Source organism: Chlorocebus sabaeus, chromosome 20, assembly GCF_047675955.1.
Source record: "Chlorocebus sabaeus isolate Y175 chromosome 20, mChlSab1.0.hap1, whole genome shotgun sequence".
NCBI classification, from domain to species: domain Eukaryota; kingdom Metazoa; phylum Chordata; class Mammalia; order Primates; family Cercopithecidae; genus Chlorocebus; species Chlorocebus sabaeus.
In genome coordinates, this window is record NC_132923.1 from 33057779 (window position 1) to 33084838 (window position 27060).

The window sequence follows — 27060 nt, forward strand, 5'->3', positions numbered from 1 at the left end:
TATTGTTTTGAGGATATGCATTTAATTTTAAATTTTATAATTTAGATTCAACATGAATTGCAATAAATGGATCTTCAGCAGAGTTACTAATAGAAAATTGAGCTTTGCCATCATTAGAAACGTAGATTTTAATGCCTGTGCAATTGCCATCAATTTTATCCCCAGAAATGACATCACAGTATGTGCCAGCAGGAAGACCAGTTTGCAAAGTTAAAGAAAATGACCTGGAATATAAAATTTGAGATTTAACTTCAATACAATGAAAAGCAGGAATACAAATGAACATAAATAAACAGCATAACTTTATGTTGTAGAACCCTAAGCAGACAAGGTCTCATTAAGAAGAAAACCCGTATGCCTGTGTAGTAGGTGTAAATAGCTTTCTCAGGACCAAAAGTCACCTTACAGCAAACTGAACAAGTCCCTGGTTGGTAGTGAAAATATTACCAGAAAATCAAACTTGAAGAATATCAGTGAAGATTGGCAGGAACGGTCACACTTTGATAAAAGTGCTACCTTAGTAAATTCAAATTTGTTCTCAACTGAACTTAATACCAACTACTTTTAACAATTTCAAGGGTATTATTTTTTAACCTCCTTTTTTTTCTCATGAGGTTAAAAAGAATTTGGGTGTACATACAAACAATCTATCATTTCTATGAAGAAGTGATCGTTTCAAATATAAATCTTTTTCACAAAAATTTATTTTGGTATTCTCATCCACAAAAGAAATTAATTAAAGAACCAGACATCAGCCTTTTTGGCAAGAAAGAGATCGACTTGACTTATATATTTATTTATTCCTTCATTTTTCATCAGTGAAATATAATTTATATTAGAATGAGCTAAATGTGAGTATCAGTTGGCCTTGGACAGAGACAATTCAACTGTTTGCAAGGAAGTCTTCTGAGCTATATGTTAGGGAATCATTTATACCACAGGCAAAGGATATAAGAATCACAGATGAAAGGTCAATAATGAGAAGTTTCAGAACTAAAACTCAAATCTCCCAAAGCAAATCATTAACCACAAGATACATATTATTTATATATATGCTTTAAAAATGTGATTTGTCACAAGGAGACAGAGAAGTGAAGAAAGTATACCAAAAAACTAGGTTGAGCAGTCCTTGAGAAAAACAGTTAGAAATAAAGGTATATTAATACTGAGGCAGCATTTTTTTAAAAAAGTAGGACTATAAGACACGTTCTTTTAATGATTTCACAATCCTTATATTAATTACCTTGTGTATTTTGTGGCATGTGTAGGTGAGCATATGCATGTTAATTCTATGTATGTATAAGATACTGCAAGGGTACACAGAAAGGACTCTGCTTACAACAGAAAGCCCTTATGAAAAGAGGAGAATGAAGGAGTAAGAACCATCATCATTTTGCTTCTGCCCATTTTTGATCGCTATTGTCTTCTTGCTCCACCGACTAAATGATTTTTCAGATACGATAAAAAGTAAATGAACAGAAACAAAAAGAATGAATCAAGAACATACTGATACAAATATTATTTTTAATTGATATTTACTTACCAGTCATCATTGTTGAAAACAATGAATCCTTTGTTTCCTCTTCCAAAAGCCACTTGGTTGCTCCCATTATCATACCAGTTTGTAAAAGGCTCACCATCCACTACATTGCGGAAAGCAACCATGTTCCTACAAACACAGTAACATAAAAAAGTTGATATTCTTAAACTTCAACTGTTTTAAATAAAATGCTAAAGAAAGTTTCCTATTAGAGGACATGTCAAAATAAATATTCTCACCTTATTTGGCGCCATCGATGTTCACAGACCCAGTCATTGCCACAAGTAGTGTCTGGATTAATAGTAACTTCTTTAATTACTCCATTATTATTTGGTGGCCCAACCCAATCATTAACATCCTTAATTAGGGGGGGAAAAGCCAAATTTTAACATACATGTATTTACTTCTTCCTTCTCCTTTACAACAAACCCAACCTATCCTGTTACTTGTGTCTCTGCAGTCAGTGACTTTATCTAGAATCCAATGCCTTCATTAATTTTTATAGCCCTTTACTTAGTCTTCATCATCTCTCTATGCTCAGGTTCTTTTCTGCCATATTAAAAACAAAGCTAACAAATTTGTATACTCTCGTTTTCATTCCAAGGACCTGCAAAGGCTTCTTTGCTCTGTCACCCAGGCTGGAGTACAGCGACACAATCATAGCTCACTGTGGCCTTGATCTCCCAGGCTCAAGCGATCCTCCCATCTCAGCCTCCCAAGTAGCTAAGACTGTTGATGTGCACCACCACACCCAGTTCTTTTTTTTTTTTTTTTTTTTTTTTTTAAATTTTCGGTACAGACGAGGTCTTGCTAGCTTGCTCAGATTTGTCTTGAACTCCTCAGGTCACGTGATCTTCTCGTCTGGCCTCGCAAAGTGCTGGGATTACAGCTCTGAGCCACTGCACCTGGCCTGCAAGGGCTTCTTAACATCACTGTAAGCCATGCAATGTCATTGTAGTGGGCGGGGCATTAGTACCAGAAACACCAAGATTAAAACATGGGCTCTATTACTAGTACCTAAGAAAAGTTAATCAATATACATAATTCACTGTCTCAGTTTTGTCATTTGTAAAATGGGAATATTGTTTATCTTTGCTCTAAAAATTAAGTAGTATATCTGAAAATGCCCTGAATGTGACATGTGCTAAATAAATCTTAGAGTCCTTCATGCTTCTTTTTAGATAAATGGACAAAACGATACATCTGAATATTTTTTATTAATTGACCACATTTTTAATACTATGTTTTTTGGATTGGCACTTTAAAAAATACATATTAAAAAAAAACACACAGTAACCCTAGGAAGGTTTTCAGTGTTGACCTTAGAATTATGTCATATGGTGAAAAGTGAACAAAACGAAGAATTTTTAGCATGCAGCAGTCCTGGCAAAGTGGAAACGTTATAGTAATAGGGAAAATAAAAATACTCTCTGACTCCTAACATCAGAAATAAGACCAATTAGTAGAAATTATAAGAAGTTGGCTCGATATAAAAGTACACCTTCTAAATATTAAAGCTGTTTAAGGATAGAATCAGTTGTCGTACAAAGTAGCGGACTTCTCAAACTGAAAGGAATCTAAAAGAAGCTAGCTAGATATCAGTGTGACTCATAGGAAGGAGGAATTTCTGCTTTAGACATGAACTCTCTGATGCTGTTTCTGAACCCTTTAGTTTAAAAGAAAACCTTCTACTAGCTTTCCAAATATCTTTACACTCTTATTTCTCTGTTCCTTTTTGAAACTACTCATCAGATTAATGTCTTTACCATACTCCCAAAAGTTTTTCTCATTCTTACCTTTCTTGGAATATTCTATACATTTCTATTCTTTAGTACATATAATTTCCTTCCTCTTATAGGACACTTTGCCTATTTAACTTAGCTCAACTGACTCATTTCCTTGTATTCCATGTAACATTTTAAAAGTACTTAACAAACATTTATGTTGTTCTCACTACGGGCAGATGATGTTTTAAGTTCTCTACAAGTGTTGGCATATATAATCTTGCTATCAACCCTGAGGTAGATACTTATTAGAAATACATATTTTACTCCCTGTGTCTAGCTCTTATTTTTAAGTGTTTTTTTTTTTTTTCTTTTTCCTGTTGGCTAGGGGGATGTTTCATATCTCTGAAACAGCTTGCATACTCTTTTTCAATGAGGAATATAAATTTTACTCCTTTAATATAACCTGCCTAAAATCAGAGCCCTGTGTCAGGTTTACACATAATTAAATATTTGTTGAATAAATACACAAATAATAGTTGTCATATTAAGTTAGAACAAGATTGCCTCCTTTTTCTTGAGAAAAGGATATTTTGAACAACTCCAAAACTTACGTTTCCATTTTGAAAATTTCTTGGCCAACGGTAGCTTGACATTACTCGTGTAAATCCATAAGGATGAGCAAGCATAAATCCAACTGCCATTTTATACAGCCTGAAAGTTACACAATTATATTATCATAGAATATCAGAATATTCTTAGCACCAATAAAAGATGTGCTAAAAAAATAGAGAACTTTGTTTTCTACCTGGCGTCCCAGAAGGTAAGAATAGAGGCTCCTCCAGCCCCATGTCCTCGTTGATTGTCATGGTTATCCACAAAGACAAGTGCTCTGTCAGAAGGCATGAAACCCCAACCTTCTCCCCAGTTCCTATTTTTGAAAAATAAGATATACATTGATGTATCATTTCACAATCGTTTTAGAGTAATTTAACTGTGCATCTCTTTCTGTAGGGCATGGCATCTGAAGATTAATTCTCTCTCTAATTAAATGGTTATTCTGTAAGATATATATTTACACACCATATACATATACACACATACACACCATACACACTCGTGTAATCTACATATATGGTCCATATTTGTATATACATGTTTGGAATACTTATATTCATATTACAAATATAAGATTTTTGTTATTAAAAAAGGTCCTTTTAGAGGTTTCAGCACATTATAATTTAGAGGCACTCCAGAAGGATCAATATCCATATCACATTGTACAGAATGTCAAACTAGATTAAAATAAGGCTTCAATACTGTATTGTTACCATATAAATATTATAATATTTTAAATTAATATATGTAAATTCTACAGTATGGACACTTTGTACATACTTTATAAATGACGGGATCATTTTAAAAATAACCCGGCTTTAAAAGGTTATATGCAAACATCAGTCAAATCTAGCCTATTCATCTCGTACTTAGATGAAAATTCCTAGGGAATGTTTAGGGTTCCTAGGGATACTGTCTTGTGACAGACACTCTAAATACAAAAGATGATTGAGTCGAGTTTAGGGCACTAGAATACTTATCATTAAAAATTGCCTCCTTGACAGTTGTCTGAATAAGAATGTTCCAGAAGATAACTCACACTGGGGTAGTATGACTAATAGATCTCTGAAATAATTCAGGGGAAAATTTGTATTCATTTACTTTAAGTAAGACATCTTCTCTCCGTTCCACTTGCGAATAACTGTGCCGAGTTTTGCACCATACTTGAATTCTGTCACCCGGCCATTTCCAAAGTACTCACTGCTTGTAATTGGCTCACCACCCAGATCAATTACCTAGTAGAAATTTAGGAAAAAATAACATTTTTCATAAGGTCTTTAAAGCATTTTAACCAATAATTTAATATTGTATAACAAATAGCTTTAAGGTATTTATTATTTGTTTTTGTCTTGTTTTGTTTTGTTTTTCAGAGATAGGGTCTTGCTATATCGTCCAGGATGGTCCCAAACTCCTGGCCTAAAGCAATCCTGCCACAGCCTCCCAAAGTGCTGTGATTCACGAGCCACCACACCCAGTGCTATTTGTTATGTAAAATACTCAAAATGGTTTTCTTATTCTTATTATCTCAACAGGTAATATTCTTATAAACTTTTTTTGATTAAGTATATACTACAATATTGAAATAAACATAATATCAAAGTTACCTGCTGTCCTGTGAGAATGTTTACCTAATTTTTAGTCTTGTACATCAATGATAATAACAGCTCATACTAATACATTTACTATCTGACTGACATTTCTTGATAAATATAAACTCGTTTCATTTCCAAAGAAAATAAAGACATAACTATTATCAGTATCCTACATTCTGTGTACCTCCATAAAACCTGTTGTGGTAAAGAATTAGATATGCTGTATCTGAAGAAGAGGAGGTTAAAGAACAGTGTTTTACATAAATGACTCAGTCCTTATCCTACAGAAATTGTATTTTTAATTGAATCTGCCATTAATTTTCTAATGAATAAGACGGTATTTTATATGCATATATGTATTGAATGTACCTCCTGGAAAATGAAAGGTTTACTTCCTTGAGGAAACCAGTTACTGTTGAGATTATGCAGTTTGTCCAAAATTGCCTTTATGTCTCCAGGCCACATGTGCTTGGAAGCATCAAGTCTGAACCCTGCAACACCCATGTCAATGAGATTGTTCATATATTCGGCAATCTTGGAACGCACATAATCCTTCTCCAGCGCAAGATCAAGAAGACCAACCAGACGACAATCTCTGACCTGTTGAGGTAAAAATGTTATGACTGATTCATAAAACCTCACTTTTCACCTGAGAATCCATTTGCTTATTCATGTATTCAGTAATTCCTCAATAGATGTTCTCTACAGGGACTTCCTTGCATTGGGCACTGGGGATGCTCACATTCTACTATAGATGTATCTTTGAAATATTTTCTAGTAGAAAATGGAGAATTTAAGAAACAAAGTCGATGAGCTTTTGAATTGGTTGGAAGCTTTTTAAAAGTGAGCTTTTTAAAAGTGTGTATTGACTAAAACTCTTAAATTAATATTTAAAAGTTTTTAAATATGGATTTGAGTTTCTTAGTCAAACTTGTTAACCTGTGTCCCTAAGAGACCTAAATTAGTATTTAAAATGAAGTTCAATTAGCTACATGTCTATAATAAAGGCATATATCACTCTTTATTCAGATCATACTCTCAAAAAAAATTACCTGAGTAGCATCATTATAGTTCTCGATATCTCCACTTGAAGTTTTACATTTACCATCATTAAAATCCCATCCAGAATATGGGACTGCCGGAAAGTCCCTACTTCCAGGGTTGAAGTAACTTCCACAAGTACTGCTTGTTCCTGCACTCACGGCATTACCACACATATGATTAATTACAGCATCCACATAAATACGAACCTAGAAAGCAAAGTTTCTACTTCAGTGTGACTGACAGAGAGGTAGACGCTTAAAGCATTATTGATTAAAGTTTATAGTATGTTAATAAAACTCCATAATATTTCATTATATCTTATAACTATTTTCCTACAAGATCAAAAGTCAGCTGTGAAAGGAAAGTAATGTGAACTGAACACCTACATTCATTCTAGACACTTGGTCAAATATTTAGAGTAATGATAAACTGAGAGAACCAGAAACTACCATAAATAGGAGGAAATGCAAAAAGCCCATTTCAGGGAGACAAAACTCAGATGAGACTGGAAAGGTTACTTTTTTGGAAATGCCAGTGGGTCACCAGGAGAAAGCCTGTACTCTCTACTTAGCAGTTGAAGACAAATAAGGTAGATATTAGTCTCAAATTATGCTGCTCATTAAACAGAGAAGCGAGCTATTCACCATCAAAAACCCAGGAATTACTAATGGAAACACAAGTTACCTAAAAATGATAGCAAATATTGTAACTGGAATTATAATTCCTAACCAGAAAAGTCTTTCCAGGATATATGGATAATGATAAGGGTTAAAATTTGATGTTTTGCTTTAGAAGTAAATTCTGCTCTAAACTTTATATCTTTAGTAGATAGAAAACACATACACAAATATTTACAAGAGTTGAACATAAGGCAACACTTAAGTTTTAAAGCATGAAGTAAAATTTAAAAAAATATAAAATATGCAAAACGTTCTGCTCAAAAGGAGCAAGAAAGAAGAGATAAATCATTTTCCTATCTGTTATTTTTAAAGGAAACTAGAATTCACTTACCCCAACATTGTTACATCTAGTCACCATGTTTCTAAATTCATCTTCATTTCCAGATCTTGTGCACAATTTATAGCTAACTGGTTGGTATCTTTCCCACCAAGGTCTTGAAGGGTTGTGAATTGCAACATTTTCATTTGGTGGAGAGACCTACAAATTAAACAGTCTTAATAAGCACCAAATTGTGTCTTACTGTATATCATTGGATGTTCTAGAAACTAATCAATAATATAAAAATATTCTTGAATCTTTGTATATGCAGCTATCTTTTGAAAATATTAACAGCACATTGGAGGATTCTCGTTAAAGAAAGATTATCTCAGAAACAAAATATAAAGTTGCCAAAAATACTATTGTTTTTTCCTCAGAAAACTGTTTTACTTAGAATACTTACCTGGGAAGTAAAATGTTGCCCAAGTTCCAAAGATCAGATCAGACACTATTTACTATAAGCACAGTGAATTTTGCAATTTATACTATGAATAATACCCACCTGAACCCCTCCAAATCCCTTGGGAGCTAAATATCGCTCACATTCAAGAGCAATATCCACCCATCGCCATTCAAACAGATGAACGATAGATGTCCGTCCTTCTTGTGTATTTGGGGAATACTGAGCCCAGCAGAACCCAATGGTTAAAAGCAACAGAAAGAACTTCATTTTGCTGTGAAGTTGTCAGTGTCCTTTCTAGAAACTATTTATATTCCTGTAAGAAGCACATTTTACAAAGTAAATATTAGCATTAATAAATACTTGAGGGCAAACTGTTGATTCATAATCTGAAAAGGTTTATCAATAATAATTTTAACAGGTGAAGAACATTAAAAAGTCTCTCATGGAAATAAATGACCTTTTAGAAACTAATGTTTCTTTTTTTTTTTTTGCTTATATCAGCACTTTTATTTTTCCTTTCACAATGATGTGTTGCTGTGGCCTAATGCTCTCACATAACAGTAGAAAACCAAAATTTGTTGTCATCTCTTTAAAGATCGAGAATTGTGTACAAAACACTTTACATAAATTAAAAGGAGGAATACATTTACAGCTATAAATGTGAACTGCTTCCAACTTAAGGCAAGTAACAGCCCACAGGGTTCTGGCAGACAATATAAGCTAAGAAAGGAAACTGGGTCCTATGGCTTGGACTTTCCGACCATGACAGATTGACAGGACAGAAACAACTGGTTCAGGAGTCCTTGTCAGCCTCTAGACAAATCCCAGAACACTCAGCCCTGACACATTAATAACCTGCACACATCAGAGACTGCTGGCCATGCAGACTCACCAAGCCACAGACTTGTCTTCCACAAGCACGTTTTTAGCCATGAAGTGACCAAGCCACATGTGCTAAAGACTGAAATCCAAGATATGTACAGATACCAAGGGGAACTGTTAATTTGAATGCAAGGAAAAAATCAGCAACCATTTCTACAGTCCAGTGCTGATATCAGATACAAGCTTCAAGGACAACTTCTTTTCGAAGGCTTATTCCTGTTTGGTGAGGCTAGCATGAGGTGTATGCATCTGCCAGGGGCAAATTTATACTTCTGAATTAACCCTTGCAGCACATTCTAGGCATCTGCTCACAGTCCATTTAGAAGCATTTGCGGTGGACGAAGGAGGGGGCCAACACCTTGTACCACTGCTTGCTAATCCACATCTGCTTGAAGGTGGACAGTGAGGCCAGGATGGAGCCACTGATCCACACCGAGTACTTGTGCTCTGGGGATGCGATCATCCTTGATCTTCATGGTGCTGGGTGTGAGGGTGGTGATTTCCTTCTGCATCCTGTCAGTGATTCCCGGGTACACAGTGCCACCGGACAGCACCGTGCTGGCCTACACGTCTTTGCAGATGTCCACGTCACACTTCATGATGGAGTTGAAGGTGGACTGGGTGGATGCCGCAGGATTCCATGCCCAGGAAGGAAGGCTGGAACAGCGCCTCGGGACACCGGAACCTCGTTGCCGATGGTGATGACCTGGCCATCAGGCAGCTCATATCTCTTCTACTGAGAGGAGGAGGAGGATGCGGCAGTGGCCATCTCCTGCTCAAAGTCCAGTACGACATAGCACAGCTTCTCCTTGATGTAGTGCCTGATCTCCCGCTCAGCAGTGGTGGTGAAGCTATAGTCGCCCCTGGTGAGGATCTTCATGAGGTAGTTGGTCAGGTCCTGGTCAGCCAGGTCCAGATGCAGGATGGTGTGGGGAGGGCGTAGCCCTTATAAATGGGCACCGTGTGGGTGACCCCATCTGCAGAGCCCATGACAATGCCAGTGGTGCAAATAGAGGCGTAGAAGGGCAGCATAGCCTGGATGGCCACGTAAATGGCTGGGGTGTTGAAGGTCTCAAACATGATCTGTATAATCTTCTCTCTGTTGGCCTTGGGATTCAGGGGGGCCCTGGTCAGCAGCACTGGGTGCTCCTCCAGGGTCACGTGCAGCTCCTTGTAGAAGGTGTGATGCCAGATCTTCTCCATGTCGTCCCGATGCCATGTTCAATGGGTTACTTCAAGGTCAAGATGCTGCGCTTGCTCATGGCCATGTCGCCCACATAGGAGTCCTTCTGGCCCATGCCCACCATCACACCCTGGTGCTGGGGGCACCGACGATGGAGGGAAACATGGCTGGGATGTGTCGTCCCCAGCAAAACCAGCTTTGCACATGCCAGAGCCATTGTCAATTACCAGCACGGCGATCTCTTCTTCCATTGCAACTGGTGGAGGAGTGGGACAGCAGAGTGGCGGGACAACATGGTGCGTGGGCTGACAGAGGTGACTGAGACCCTGCTTTTTCTTACTGATACAATCTTAACCTTTACAAACCTCTGGCAGTGTGTACACACACACGCACACACACACACACAACACATAAATAAGTACAGTAAATATTTACACACATAAGGACTATATTTTTATATACATACACACACATATCTATACAGTCCTTGTGTATGTGGGCGTGTGTGTGTGTGTGTATATATGTATATATATATATGTATGGTTTGGCTGTGTCCCCACCCAAATCTCATCTTGAATGTGGTTCCCATAATCCCCATGTGTTGTGAGAGGGAGCTGGTGGGAAGTCATTGAAATTGAATCATGGGTGCGGTTATCCCATACTGCTGTTTTCATGATAGTGAGTGAGTTCTCCCAAGACCTGATGGTTGCATAAGGGGCTTTTACCCCTTTTGCTCAGAATTTCTCCTTCCTGCCATCAAGTGAAGAAGGATGTGTTTGCGTTTGCTTCCCCTTCCATCATGATTGTACGTTTCCTGAGGCTTCCCCAGCCATGTGGAACTGTGAGTCAATCGAATCTTTTTCCTTTATATATTACTCAGTCTTGGACATTTCTTTATAGCAGCATGAGAACAAACATATATATACATATATATATATCACAGTATATATATACTGTATATACATAACAGTACATATATACAACACTGTACATATATATATACTGTCCACATATATAAATTCTTTATATATGTGTGTGTATATATATAAATCCTAATTAAATAAATAAGGACTGTATTTTATTTCTGGTATCCGTCACTAATGGAAAATAACAATTGAAACCAACTGAATTCTCAAAATATTGCTTTAACTGTATATTTTCAAATTTTTGTCATGCTTCCATTTCAAACAGAAATGTTATGTGATATTTCCATTTTTTAAATCAGCCCTGTTTCCCATCCTTAATTCAAACTTTTGGTTATTTAAATTTCTGCATTAAGATTTAAGAAAACATTCAAAATCTGAAAGCCTATGAATTGGAGAAACTAACTTTTTTCCCCTCGAGCAAGTCATGTGCTTAATATAGTGCATATAATAGGATTTGTGGTGGTGGTGGTTTTCTCCCTGTAGGCAAATATTTATTGTACCTGATGAAACGCTAAATAAATAAATTTGCATACCTTTTCCTTCTTAATGTAAGTGAAATGCTATGAAAGGGAGTAATAGTACATGTAGGAAAAACTTCATCCATCCATTCAACAAGTGTTAAGTGTGTGTCTGTTTTTTGCTAAGCACTGTAGGTGATGTTCAGGAGACAATGATAAATAAGACAGGTTTCTGTTCTCAGAGAGCTTACATTCTAGTGGAAAGAAAATATATTAGTAAATAACAGTAATAGCAACAGTACTAATAGTGATGATAAAAATAATTTCAGATAGCAATAAGAATTAATATAAAACCATAAAATAGAGAGTGACTTTTCCATCAGCGTATTTTAGACTGGATGGTAAGGGAAGACACCCCTTAAAAGAGTGACTTTATGATGTGATTTAAATGATTAGAAGTGTCCAGTCATTTAGAGATCAGAGAAAGAGCAATAGATAGAGGAAAGAGCAAGAGTAATGTCCCAAGAAAGGAAAAAGCTAATACATGAGACACATTAAAAAGAAATCAGTGTGGCTACAGCACATGTGATAATGGGTGGGATAAAACGAGATGAGATCAAAGAGGTAGGCCAGATCATGTAGAACCTTGTAGAACATGAAGAAAGAGAGAGCTGTTAAGGCTGTAACATGGGGAACTGAAAGACTAATAGACTTTAAAAAGAAAATCACCCTTGCTTCTGGTAAGAAATCAGATTATAGGAGGATAAGAGTGGAAAGAGGTAGATGTTAGAAGACTTTTACAGTGGCCCAAGAAAGAGGTGAGTGGCTTGCACTAGGGCATAGACAAGGTCTATTTCAGAGGTAAACAGGCAGTAGATTTATGAATAGATTAGAGCTGAAAGATGAGGAAAAAATATTAAATATATAGGTATTTGGGGGTGATACCATTTTTTAACATGAGAAAAAATGAGGAAGTGCCAGCTTTGGTGAAGAGTATCAAGAGAGCTGTGGATCTTAACTATTCCACTCTCGATCCTGATGCTGCCCTTTGGTCCTTCCCCTAGCCAATCCTGTGAACTCTATTCATTGCAAAACTAGAAGTTCCTCATATTTTATATGCAATGTCATACCTCCATGACTTCCCGAGTGGTTTTCTTTCCCATATCATCCCCTTCCACATCCAACTTAGTGTGGAAGCAACTAATTTTCCTTCCACATTAAGTTGAAACCACAACTTTATGAAGCTTACCTTTATATTACCAAGCACAGTTAGCTTCTCTGCTGTATGAAAGCTTTTTAATTTATATGACATTAAGCTATATTTGACTTCTATTATAACTATATTATAAATAATTAACAATTTACTTGTCATTCTAGACCAAGCTTCTTGAAGGCAGACTTCATATCTAGTATTTCCAAATCCTAGTAAAATGATTGACATTGTCTTATGTGCTCAATAAATGGCTATAACATGAAAACTCTAGGTTCCAGGTATTGTGCAAAACATTGGCATAGCATGGGTTATGTCCTCATTGATTTTTTAAAAATCAATGAACTCTATATTAGAAATTGTTCAATATGCTCGACTCTAATCCTAGCAAAAGTGATGGAACACATGATGGAACTAAGGCCCAAAGAGATTGAGTAAATTGTCCAGGCTCATGTGGTAAGTGACAAAGACAGGATTTGATAATAAGTCTTATTGCAAGTCAACATTCTCTGTATTACACTAATGTTTCTCCTAGAATTCTAGAGTTGTGATGTCTAATGTGGTAGCCACTAGAAACAATTGGCCACTAATCAGTTGAAATATATGTAGTTTGAACAGAGATGAGTAATAAGTGTAAAACACACTCTGGATAGTGTGAAAATAAAATGTAAAAAAAATATATTTTTATGATGTTTACATGTTGAAATAACATATTGTGATACATTAGGCTAAATAGAACTTATCATTAACATTAATTTCCCTAGTGTCTTTTTGTTTCTTTTAATGCAGTTGGTAAAAAATGTTGAATTACATGATTTATATTCTATTTCTATTAGACAGAGCTGATTTACATTCTATTTCTATTAGACAGAGCTGTTCAAGAAGTTACGTTCAGTTAGAGAAGGGATATGTCCATACACAAAAACAAACAATAAAGTGAAAGATATGAACATAATTTTAAGAGGGTTACGAGTAAAGTGCTTCAGGATTTAATTGATAGGAAAAGTTCTTTCTGACAGATGGGAATAAGGGGAGACAAAATGACTTGAAGAACAGGTTTGACATCAATGAAAAGAGATAGGTAAAATTACTTTTAAGTAAGAAAAATATGTAGAAGAGCAAAGAGAACAGCAATAAGTCAATACAGTGTTTTAGAAACTTAAGTCAAGTGTGAGGGAGCCACGGCAGTTAAATTTGGAAAGGTATATTGGGGACACTCAAAATCAGGGAGAAGAAAAAATACTTTCCTCAGAAGGTTTTTTGGTTGTTTTAAACAGGAAAGTAATAATAAAAACTTTTAATTATATCAGATGGGCCAGAGAACAAAGAGATAGGAACACTAGTAAGCAGAGCAGTGATGGAAATCTGAACTTGGATTATAGCAGTAAGAATGAAAATTAGGGAAGTGTGATAGATTGTTATATTAAAGGGCATCCAATGAATGACACTTCCCAGTATCCATACCTATATGGAATCTCTTTCTAAATAGACTATGGAATTAGCTTGATATTTATTTTATCCAACGAGATATCAGCAAACAAGACACAAGCAAAGTTTGACTGGGGTTTGCAGAAGGGAGTTTGATCTCTTGAAACTCTGAGATCATACATTGTGCTATGAGCATAACTGGGATGAAAGATCACTTGAAGTCTAGATGTCCCTAGTCATTCCAACAATCTGAGTTTGACTCACCAGCTAATAGCTGAGTGATACGCCAGGAAAAAACATGGTGTATATAGTCAGCCCTCCATATCCATGGGTTCCACGTCGCCAGATTCACCAGATTCAACCGCGGAAGAACATATTTTTAAAGAAGGATAGTTGTATCTGTACTGAACATATAGATTTTCCTGTCATCATTCCCTAAAAAATGTAACTGTCTGCATAGCATTTATATTACAGTAGATATTACATCTCTAGCAACATAAAAATGATTTAAAGCATACAGGAGGATGTGCATAGGTTACATGCAAATACTATGCTATTTTATATGAGGCACCTGAGCATCTGTAGATTTTGGTATCCATGGGAGGTCCTGGAACCAATACCCCACAGATACTGGAGAGATGACTGTACAGGGCTTGGTACTATCTGTGGTTTCAGGCATCTTCTGGGGGTCTTGGAATATATACCCCTGGAATAGGGGGGGAAATGTTTATGTAAAACAGACAGAGGAGATTCAACAGACTTGGTGGATACTGCGCAGAAAATGGTGGTTAATCAGATATAAGAGAATAGCGAATATAAAGAGTGAAATGGGGACTCTGTGATTTAAAGTTTGCGTGAATGTTAGAAAGGCCATGTCTTTATGACTGATAGTGCAATCTAAAGACACTATCCAGATTTGGTTTAGAGAAACCGATTAACTAATATGGGGACATACTGAGGTAGAGGTACCACTTTTAAAACAAATGGGCATATAAAAACAATAAAACAAAAAAGATATGAAGAAAGAAGCAGAGAATTGGGAGTTTTCAACAAGCAATGACCGTCTGAGAAATGGAACACTAAATACTTAACTGATTTAGCACAGACACTGAACAGAAGAGATGCTATCCCTAATCAACTACTATATAGAGGGCAGTGCACACTGGCTGAATTATCAGGCCTGGAGAGTTGTATCCTTGAGGGCTGACAAAATACCAAAAAAGATGTTGGGTGAAGCCACCATCTTTACAAATGATGGGTTATAGGGAGTAGGAAGGAGAGAATAAATAGGTGCCTTCAAAGTAGCAAAGGGAGTTTTATTACCTGAGATGATTTTTAAAAAAAACAAATAGGGAAGGAAAATTTGCAGGGAGTACAAGATACTAACTGGATATGGGTGAGTATCAGAATCTAAATAGAAAACTGACTAGATAGTGATACAGGGCTGATGATGTAAAGAGTTGACAGAGAAGAGGGGCACCATTTGAACTTTATGCTTGACTCAAGGTTCCAAATGTGAAAACGTAATTGTTAGGAGTTAAGACAAACTATAAATCCTGTCTTTTCCATTTATAACCTCTGTGATGCTGGAAAACAACCTCTCTAAATACATCTATGAACTAGAAAAAGTAATATTTACCTCATAGAGTTATTGTGATTAAACAAATAATGCAAATAAAGCTGTTATCCCATTGTATGGATACGGCAAAAGCTCAATATGGTTGATAATGTTATTTTTGTATTGGTATTTTTACCTGGTCCTATTAAAAATCCTATCAACTCATACTGTCTTCCTGCCTTCACTCTACTAACACGTGGCCCTTCTGTCTTCCCATTCTACTTTTCTGAACTTCTAATGTTTTCTACTTCTCAGAATTATTTTCATTTCTACTAAAAGAATGGGCATAGATGAAAAGGAATCAGCAATATTTTATTCCTGCAATTTTTTCCTTCCTTCCCTCACACGATTCCCTCACTATTCAATAAGCAATAGCTTATTGACTTAGGATTTCTGGCATATCCGTGTTAGTTTTGAAATATACTTTTCATCTATGCCACATTAATGAACTCTGTTATTGTAATAACAAGTCAGCATTTTTCACAATGCATTTGGAATGTTGGTAAAATAAGGGATATTTTGCAGACATAATTTAGGGAATTAGCACTACATGAAAGGTAGAGTTAAACACACATATAATAAGCTTCTACAAAGATCAGGCATTGTCATATATTTTCTCATTCAATCTTAATTTTAACCTCAAACAAGCAATCTGAAGTGCTATATACCCCATAGGAGAAGCAATACAACAGTTAAAGTATATTTATGCCTTCTGAAATAAAAATCTGCACAAACAATTCTTGGCATCTTTGGCATCAAAAACACCACCACAAAAAATAAGGATTTAAAATAGTTGTTACATCTACTTTCTAGAATAGTTATTCTAAAAGAGTTATCCTTAGAGAAGCTATCCAGTTATTAGTAATATACAGCATTATTGCCCATATTTTGTACTTCCTAGAATGCTCTACAAAGAGAAAACTTCCCTTTACTCTAAAGCTCTAATGGTTACCATAATGTGCCAAATGACATATTTTGGGAATTCCCTGAGAATATGAAATAGGACATTTGATAATATCCTGACAACAAAGCAATAGTCACTAATGATTATTTGTATTTGGAGTGTCAAAACATATCCTCTCTTCTCATCTGTGCTCATTTAAAAAAATAAAATAAAATATATCCAGTGTCAAGAATTAACTCAAGATTAGCCAGTTTCTGAGGGTCTCAAAAGTATTTTTTCAATCAATATCATATATGAGGTATTTATTTGACATCCATAATATACATGGCATTATAGGGAAATGGTTCTAGCGTAAATGCAGTATTCCTCTTAACACATCAAGTACCATAAATTTAATCATTTAGCTTAAAGTTTACCTAAATCACACCAAAGCCATGACTTAAATAAAATGAAAGACTTCTATTAAAATGTTAAGCAGAAAGTAGCAACTTCCAAATAACTTGTCTTTCTAGAGCTTCCTTTCTATTAAGTATCAGTTATTTACAAGTTCTTTCCCCCTAGCCAAAGTAGCCTCACATTTGTACCAGATACTATAGTTTTTAACATGCAAATGAATTAACATTGACCAAAAAAAAGACAAATTATCTATTAATGGCATTCATGGTTCTTGGCCTAGATGCCTTATAAATATCTTTGGAAGTAATTTAATGTGATTAAAAATTACAACTGAAATACTTTAATGTCACATTTATGAACTTGATCAAGTTAGTTGTTTCTCTTACTAAAAAATAAGTCTGAATTCCTCTGAGTTTTGCAATAAATTATGTACAATTTTCTCAAAATAGTAAACCTTCAACCACCAGCCGTTCCACCAACAGTTTTCTATTTTTCTTCTGAAAATAAAATAACAAAGAAAATAAACCTGAACTCAGGATAAGTTGCATGTGAAGGTTAGAGGAAAGAAAGCACAGATAATCAAGTTTGCCTACCAGATCTCTGAAATTAGAGACACCTTTTCAGCCAAGGTTAAGACACATTTTCAATATAAATAGTACATTTTGTACAGCACAGCACTGAAACATGATTTGTCAACAAACTGAAAATAGATTGTGAAACTCTATATCAAATCATGTGACAGAAACCACTTATTTCAAGACAAAAAGTTGGCAGATGACTTACATGATACTCAAAAAAACATTAAAATAACTTACCACTTTAACTTCTTTCAATCAGCAATCTCCCAAACGCACAGTTCAGTGTTTTACAATCATAAAATAACAAAATCTCACAGTTCTGGTTTTGCTTTGTCTTCAGTTGGAAAAAAAAAAAAAATGCTGAATTTAGAATTTTATAGATTTTCTATAACCTCTTACTTTCAATATGTGGCCCTACCATACTATTCCAATTCTCCAAATCAGATTTGTACAAGCAGTCTTCTCTGAACTCCAGTATTACAACAGGTTGGTCACTGCACTTGTTTCCTAAGCAAACTACTGTCTTCTCTCCTCTGCTCAATTTGCTGCCCTGTCACCTCTTCTTACTACACTAATCTCATCTGCTTTCTTTTTGTCTTCCTTCCTTTTTCTACAATACCCTCTCCCAATCTCTAATTTTTTTCCCTGAACCATTTATATTTATACCAATATATAGGAAATATATAGAGAATAAACATATATGGAATAACTTTAATAAAATAATCTTAAAATAAAAAAAATATATAAAATAAAATAACCTAATTAATAAAATAACCTTAAAGAACAGACTGACATAGGACTGGGTTAAATTAGTTAAATGAGACTAGAATGTAAGCACAGTCACGAAATCGAAAATTTAACTCTTCGAGATCAGCCTGGCCAACATAGTGAAACCTGTCTGTACTAAAAGTACAAAAATTAGCTGGGCATAGTAGCTGGCACCTGTAATCCCAACTACTCAGGAGGCAAAGGCAGGAGAATTGCTTGAACCCAGGAGGTGGAGGTTGCAGTGAGCCGAGATCGCGCCACGGCACTCCAGCCTGTGCAACAAGAGCGAGACTATCTCAGAACAAACAAACAAACAAACAAAATTTAACTCCATGCGTCACCATCTACTAGATGCTTCACCATGAACATTTTTTTTTTTTTCTATATGAACCTTAGAAAAAAATTAAAGTCTATGGATTTCATACTAGGTCCTCAATTAGAAAATGAGGATATTGTTTATATATATATATAAATAACCACTAACATATAGCTACTATGTGCCATTTCCATACATTATCACATTTACTTCTCACACATGCATACCCTACATGATAGAAATATGATTATCCCCATTTTTAAAATGAGAAAACAGAAACACTAAAAATTTATTATGGTCAAATTGTAGTACATGTTGGGACTGAATTTCAAAGCCAAGAAGCTTAACTCCAGAGTGAGCTCTTACCTACTAATCAGTATTATATTCCCTTTCACTGGATTGTTAGAAAAATCAAATAAAATATTATGTGAAAATATTTTAAAATCTGAGTTCTGCTTAATCTGATTAATTTTTAAAAGATTAACACTAGTAAAAATTCTTCAAAAATAATGTCTTGGAAGATTAAAAATACAGGAGTAATTTCAAAAATAAGAACGACTGCAAACTGGAATAGAACAGTGTTTCAAGTATTCTAAGGTCACATTATTGTCTTTGGCAATGGACATAGGCATTAACTTTGGACTTTGAGAATATGCATGGGTATAATCAGTGCTAATCATTAACAAAACAGAAAGTGTGCCTGCCTAATTCTTGTGGTATAAGGTAAAAAAAACAAAAACAAAAACAAAAACAAAACAAAGATTAATAAAAATAATTTAAAAGAAGGGAAGAATACAAAAAATGAGTGAATAAAGTGAATACAGCAAATATAACAATAATTATATCCAATGTAAATTGATTGTTTCTGCTAAATCCATTTTCAGACAGATTTTTTTAAAACCAGAGATACAAAAAAGGTAAAGCTAGGACCAAATAATCAATGTAAATTCTAACCAAAGGAAAGAGAGTGTAGCTTTATTAGTATTGCACAAAGATCTAAGGCAAAATTAATGCCAAAATAAAATGGTTGTACATTCATAATTAAAAATGTTTGACTCTCTGACTAGAAATTCAACAAATATATGTGTTTACTCGCCTTATAACATGTTTAAAATTGCTAAAACAAAAAAATTGACAGTACAATAATCGGTAAATCCACCATTATGAGAGTTTTAACATAATAACCATATTAAGAACAAGCAGATTTGAACAAGTTTTAATTAACCTGACCAAATGCACATATGGAGAACACATTTTTTTTTTTAATTGTCTCTATACAGTCAGAAGTTGAGTCTTTTAAAGGATTGAAATAAAACAGAATATTCTAATTGGACTAAGATCATATAGCATGCTCTTGTTAATATGAAAATTTATTTCCAAGTATTTTGCTGTTATAAGAAGTGTTATAATGAACATCTGTATACATGTTTACACATGGGTAATTCTGTAGGCTAAATGTATGTGAAATTTGAAGCATATTTTTATATTTTCATATTATGCAAAATTGCCCTTACAAAGATATCAACTTTTACTCTCTAGCAGCAAATATTATAGTACCTTTTGCAACACTCCCACCAAAAATTAGTATTATTATAGCTCTAATTTTTGCCTAATAGATTAAAAATGATTTGTGTTTTTCCCAATTACTAGCAAGGCTGAACATCATTTCACATTTTTTTTGCCTATTGAGTTTTCTTTTGAAATTTGTTTCTTCCTTTTCCCATCTAGTTTTGCTTTATTATTTTTTTTCTTATTGAATGTTTGGAGTTATCATGTTGTTATCATTTGTCATGTATTGCAAATATATTGTCCTAATAGATCACTGTTTTTTGAAGTCTTTCTATTGCAAAATTAAGTAATCATGGATGCTGGTAAGAATTAGGACAGTGCCAAAGGTATGCCTGCATTATTATTTTTTGTCCAACTACAGTCATGCATTGCTTAATGACAGGAGTATGTTCTGAAGAGTAAGTCTTTAGGAATTAAGTCACTGTGCAAATGTCATAGATTGGACTTCCATAAACCTACATGGCATAGCCTATTCCTCCTAGGCTACAAACCTGTAAAGCATGTTACTGCACTGGATACTATAGGCAACTGTAACACAATGTACTGGTGTATCTAAATATATTTAAACATAGGAAACTTCCGATAAAAATGTGGCATAATAAACTTAACTGGATCACCATCATATATACAGTGCATGACTGTATTAACCATGCAAAAGGGTATAATTTTTAAAGTGATTATTTGTTTAACTACAGTGGTTCCTCATCCTTCCATATCCATGAGGAATTGGTTCCAGGACTCCTCATGGATACTTAAAGCAACAACTGCTCCGGTCCTTTATATAAAATGTAGTATTTGCATATAACTTTTACATCATCTCAGATTACTTATAATAACTAATGCAACGTAAGTGCTATGTCAAAAGTTGTTATATTATGTTGTTTAGAAAATGACCAAAAAAAAAGTTAATATATGTTCAGTATAGATGCAACCATCCTTTTTCTTGTCTTATCCTTAGATCTTGTTTAATAAGATTAAAGACCAAGTGGTAAGGAGGATGGGAAAAGAGATAGAGAAACAATGTAATAACTACAACTTTTTTTTTTTTTTTTTTTTTTTTTTTTTTTTTTTTAGCTGAGGTCTCCCTATGTCACCCAAGCTGGAATGCAGAGATTCAATCATGGTTCACTACAGCCTCAAATTCCTGGGCTTAAGTGATCCTCCCTCCTCAGTCTCCCAAGTTGTTGGGATTACAAGCACGACCTATTATGCCCTGCAATGGTATTTTTGTTGTTTACAAAGTTAAATGCCATTTTTTTTATATTGAAATATCTTTTAATACTTTTTTTTTTGAAATATTACTGATTACTTAGAACCCAAAGTCTAGAAACCATTGAACAAATTTATTCCAATAGTCTCTTTCACTGTTAACATTCTCTGATCCTATGTTTATTCTTCTCTTGGCTTTCTACATCCTAATGGAAATATGAAAATCAAAGAGCTTAAGGAAATTTTGTGGCTGTATCAATCAGGACAGAATAGGTTATTCTGCAGTAATAAAAGAAACTAAAATTTTTCAGTGGCTTACAATAACCAAGTTTCTCATGTTCAACTAGGATCAACAAAGGCATTCTTATTAGTCTTTTTGTAATGTCACAAAAACTTCATTTTGACACACTTTAGCAGTCGGGAAGTTCTCAAAGTAAAACATTATTTCTGCTCACATTTCACAGCCATAGCAAATCACATGGACATTCCCAAATTCAACAGGATGGGAGTATTTCATTTGCAGGGAGGATCACTAATATTTGTGAACAATAGTACACTGCATATATGAGATCAGAAATAAACAGGAAAAATAAAAGAGTTTTCATTGGAGTTAACATTTGAAAAACAAGAAATGTGAGTTTAAATATATATATTTTAAAAGAAAAATACAATATATACAGAGCTTCCCACACTCAACCTCAGTCTCTTACACCTCTATCTTTTCCTTCGACAGCAAGACATTCAATTTCTTCTGAGTTTATATGATCATTTCTATGCATGTTTTTGTGATTTACTTCATCTAACGTTTCCTTAAACAGCATATAATGGTCTTTTAAGTAGTTACCTTTTTCTAAGCTTTGAAAAGTTTCATAAAATTGCTCACATCTTCTTAAACTTTTGGATATTCAAAGATCCTGGTATATAAATACCATATTAAGTCCTATTTTATAATTTACAAAAAAATAAAATAAATTTTCTTATGTAAAATACACACACACACACACACACACACACAGGCTGGAGTACAGTGGCACAATTTCGGCTCACTGCAACCTCCCCCTCCGGTTTCAAATGTTCTCCTGCCTCAGCCTCCCGAGTAGCTGGGACCACAGACATGAGCCACTATGCCCAGAAATTTTTTTTGTATCTTCAGTAGAGACAGGGTCCCACTGTGTTGGCCAGGCTGGTCTCAAACTCCTGACTTGACGTTGATCTGCCTGCGTGGGCCTCCCAAAGTGCTGGGATTACAGGCGTGAGCCACTGTACCTGGCATCCTTTTTCATTTCTAATTGATACCTTTTAAATGGATACAACCACCTCAAGTCTTTACACGTTAGTCATAGATGTTCTAGTCTTATTTGATTTCCTTTTTCTTCATTGCTTAGACCTTGTACATGTTGGGTACAGGGTGTATCTTTCCTGATGCTTTTTCAATGTTTTGTTTGTGTGTGTGTGTGTGTGTGTTTTAAGATTTCCTATTAGCTTTTATGTGGACGCTCTATATACCATTTGTTTTCAGAAAATATAGGGCAGGATATTTAGCAGCTTAAGCAGTAGGGGTGAGAACTTTCTATTCCTCTTGAAAACCATCAGTTCTACCCTTAAATTAAGTGTCTGACCCAGGGGGTTAGCTCACATATCTACTGAATAATCCTACTGAGGTCATTATTTTTTAGTATACAATACTAAAGATAATTAAATGTAATAAAGTATCTTACAGTTGACACATTAAAGAACTTTCGATTACTCACAAAAGGAAGTGCTGTCTTCTCACAGGGTAGTAAAGATAAAATAACTACTACAAGCACTCAGCACAGTTCTTGTTGAGATTTCAAAATTCATTTGCATAACCTTTCAGTCTCCGAGGTTCTCAATTTCTTGAATTCATCTCCTTCCATCATGACCTTGCCTCTAAGCTACTCCCATCTTCACATCCTAAAATTTATAATCACTAAGTACTGTACTCTAATATTTTCAATTTCAGTCACCCCATTCTTATTTAAATCTCCCAAATTTCTAGTTCCTACCTCAAGAACTCCAATGCATCTTCAACCACACTGCAATCTACAATTGATCATACGATTTTCCACTGTCTCAACCTTATTTTCTCACTTCATTCCTTAACCCAGATTACTTTCCATATCCCTCTTTTATAGTCATTCTCTTAAATGTAACAACATCTCATTACTGTCTGTCTTACTCATCTAGGGAAATCTCAACTTTAAACTGAATTCTGTACTTATTCAGTAACAGCACCTATGCTGAACTCACCTGGAGAAAACCACAAAACCACGTTGACTGATACCACTTAAATAATCCACAGACTGCCTAAGAGTTTGTTTACTTTCCTACATTCCTGGCTATCCATTTTACATCTCCTTTTCCTTCCTTAATCCTTCATGACTTCCTCCCTCTTTATGATCTTGTTTCCTAGTTCACTGAGAAAATATAACAAAAATTTGACATGCTACTCCTATCTACTGAACAACAAACATCTAGAACTCTATAACCTGCCCTTTATCTTACTGTTACTAATGAGCTGTTTATGTGCCTACCTTTAAAACTAACCCTTCTATTTGTATACCAGATCTATGATTTCAGCAATATCCCTCTCTTTCCTGCATTATGTTTTTTTCTCTCTACTGAATCAGTCCCATTAGCATACAAACCTGCTATATCATCGATCTTAAAATAAACAGTGTTTGGATATTACATTACCCTCCATTAACAACCCATTTCTCACATCCCCTTGAAAGCAAGACTCCTTAAGAGTTGTCTTCAATACTCACTATATTAAATTACTCTACAACATTCTCTTGAATACCTCCTGTTACTCCTGACATCCACAAGTTTGTCAACATCAAGGTCCCAAATGTTGCTCTACCTAATGCTTAATCCTAAGAACTCATCTTTCCTAACTCATCAAGAGTGCTAATATATTTGATCACTCCTTCCTATTTGAGATACTTTCTTCATTTAGCTTCTAGTTATTCTTCCTTAGTCTTCTTTAACAGTTCTTTAACTATTTGATATCTCACCATTTGGATGCTCCAGGGTTCACTTCTCCATCCTTCTAATTCCTGTCTCTAATGTTCTTACTCTCTTTACCTCACAGTGCTGTAAAAGGTAAGAAGCTATGATTCACAACAGCATTTTTACAGAAGAGCTGAGTCTTTTTGGGCAGTGCCTCTACAGTACAGGTGTAATCACAGACTCAGGAAAGTATCTGTAAGAATAAATCAAATTAAAAAAAGAATGTTTGCCTACGTATATACAGCTGAAACTAATTTCATTAAAGGAACAGAATAATTTTACATGGGAAACATTTTCACCTTTGAGTGATGTTCTGACAGATGAAAGATTTGGGGGTACAAAAATGGGAGACTGTATTACGGCAAGGATACAAATTTTCTAAACTGGGATAAATCGCCCGCTTCTGAAAAACCAAAAGCCCAATAAAACTCAAAGCCAGACAAATATAAAATAATTACAAAAAACAAGATTGCAATAAAAAAAAATGTGAAAGCGCACATATATAAATATATAAAATATATAAATTTTATATATTTTTATAATACTGTTTTCCTAGATGTGTTAAACCAGATAAAAAACACAAACACCATTTTATTGGAAAGAAAACAATTTATTATATTTGAGGAAAGACATTAAAATACATGTAATATATTTCCAATTCACTGATTTAAAGGCATATCAATTTAATTTTTAAATACACTTTCAAAGCTGTTACGCACAGTTCCATAGTCCAGGTGGTCAATTTCTTCCTTTCAAAGTTGGAAAGCACTTGAAGGACACACCGGATTCAAAAGAAACCTAAAACATCACAAAAGCCCATTAAAAATAATAAATATAACACCGTTCATTAGTTTAAAAATAACTGAAAGCTGAACCATTTATATTTAGAAAATTAGTGAATCATGTCAGTATAACAAAATTTATCTAAATAACAGCTTATAAAGAAACTGATTTATAACATTTATCTGTGCCTATAGAAAAATAATTACAATTTCAATATCTATAGGTTTTGTACTTTTAAGATGATAATAACCAAATTTTGAATTGTTTTCATAGAACTAATAATAGTAGCAGATTTTTCAACAAAGAAACACGGAGGCTCCAACCCTTTATTTTTCTAGTTATTAATATAAGGTTGGATGGCTAGGTTGATACTAGGTACCTAACCATTTTACTCTAACAAAGCAATGTCTAAAATGGTCAGTTCTTAGAATTACTAAGGAAACTTTTTCAAATCAGATTCTTATACTCCATTCCCAGAGATGCAGATGTATTGGTTCTAGGGTAGAGTATAGGAATTTTTATGCATAAAAACTCTTCGTTGGTGGTTCTCAACCTTGGTTGTACATTAAAATCTGTTTGAGAGGTTTATTCCAACATCTGTGCTACACTCCCAATACCTTAAATCAAAATTCTGACCAAGGGAACCAGGCATCAATATATTTCTTAAGTTTTTTTTTTTTTTTTTTTTTAAGGAGGGAGAGGGTCTCACTCTGTCACCAGGCTAGAATGCAGTGGTGTGATCATGGCTTACTGCAACCTTAACCTCTGGGGCTCAAGTGATCCTCCTGCCTTAGCCTCCCAAGTAGCTGAGACCAGAGGTGGAAGCCACCACACTCGGCTACTTTTTGTATCTTTTTGTAGGGACAGGGTCTCCCTACATTGCCCAGGCTGGTCTCAAACTCCTGGGCTCAAGTGATTCTCCCATTTCGGACTTGCAAAGTGCTGGGATTACAAGTATGAACCACTGTACCCTTTTAAAATTAGTATTTCATTCAAGTTCCAGATCACTGTAATGTGCAGCCAAGACTGAGAACCACTGTTCTTGGCGATTATGGTCATCAACCAGTCGGGAAACCACTATTCCTATATACCTGCCAAGACTGTTTTCCACTTAATGCACTACCCTTAGTCAGCATTATGTGTTCTCCCCTCTATTACACTTTTCTTCTCTTGTTTAGAAAAAGAAAGGGGAAAGAAGAAAGATACTTCTATTGCTATCTATGTCAAAAGAGACTCACTTAAGACTTCAAATGAGAGGTCTGCTACTCTTTAGAATTTACATAGTAATCCAGACATCTTAATTTTCAATATAAATACTTTTTAAAAGAAAAACATGTCCTTTGCCCAATTAAATTTTAAACACATTATAAATACCTAAACCAGATACATTATACAACAGAAAGCATGTTATTGAATTAGGTTTAGGAAATATACAAATAGAAGAAACAAGACTGTATTCTGAGTTAAAGTAAATGAACACATTCTCTAAGTAAGTTGACCTGATTCACTAACTTTCCCTCAAAAAATTATATAACCTAAAGGACAGCACAGAAAATTCAACAACAAATTAAAAACACATAAAAGATTTGTTCGATCTATACAAATAATTTTAGAAATATTTCATTTGAATAAACTGTAAAAAAGTATTGCTTAACCTGGATCAACAGGTGGGGGAAGGACAAACATTTCTAAGAAAAAAACAAAAAACCACTGCCCCAAAAAGGATACGACAAGAAAGGATACACTTTGCATGACAGTATTACAGCAGTATTTACGCAGGAATGCTTCTAAAGAAGAACAGCAGAATGCAGTTTAATTTTTTTTTCTTATTTTTCAGCACCAGATTTACAAATAAATGATTTTTAAAAATACAGACTGA

The 27060-nt window shown here is 34.7% G+C and overlaps 2 protein-coding genes and 1 pseudogene across 9 annotated transcripts in view; all 3 read right to left on the bottom strand.

The window, feature by feature from the left end:
- Positions 1-25225, bottom strand: AMY2B (amylase alpha 2B). Of its 5 annotated transcripts, XM_073008535.1 has the most exons (13): positions 17741-17832; positions 14272-14411; positions 11445-11623; positions 8020-8233; positions 7530-7676; positions 6527-6724; positions 5844-6074; positions 4984-5117; positions 4073-4195; positions 3879-3978; positions 1780-1898; positions 1544-1669; positions 1-224 (listed from the first exon to the last, which is right to left on the bottom strand). In XM_073008535.1, the coding sequence occupies exons 4-13, from the start codon at positions 8185-8187 to the stop codon at positions 35-37; spliced, it is 1536 nt and encodes a 511-aa protein (XP_072864636.1). In that variant the 5' UTR covers positions 8188-8233; positions 11445-11623; positions 14272-14411; positions 17741-17832; the 3' UTR covers positions 1-34. The 5 variants fall into 5 exon arrangements, with proteins under 5 accessions (XP_072864636.1, XP_072864635.1, XP_007975977.3 ...); XM_073008534.1 differs by lacking the exon at positions 11445-11623; XM_007977786.3 differs by lacking the exons at positions 11445-11623; positions 14272-14411; positions 17741-17832 and adding an exon at positions 25118-25225.
- Positions 8394-11437, bottom strand: LOC103224345 (actin, cytoplasmic 2-like; annotated as a pseudogene).
- RNPC3 (RNA binding region (RNP1, RRM) containing 3) overlaps positions 24478-27060 on the bottom strand; it is a 31676-nt gene continuing 29093 nt past the window's right edge. Inside the window, exons 15-16 of one of the 4 annotated variants that reach the window (XR_005240373.2) lie at positions 25118-25196; positions 24478-24591 (exon numbers count right to left, since the gene is read on the bottom strand). The gene's annotated coding sequence lies outside the window, so the exon portion shown is untranslated. Of the gene's footprint in view, positions 24592-24987; positions 26969-27060 lie in introns of those variants that run through there. The other 3 variants (XM_007977782.3, XM_037998122.2, XM_073008533.1) reach the window with 3 other exon arrangements.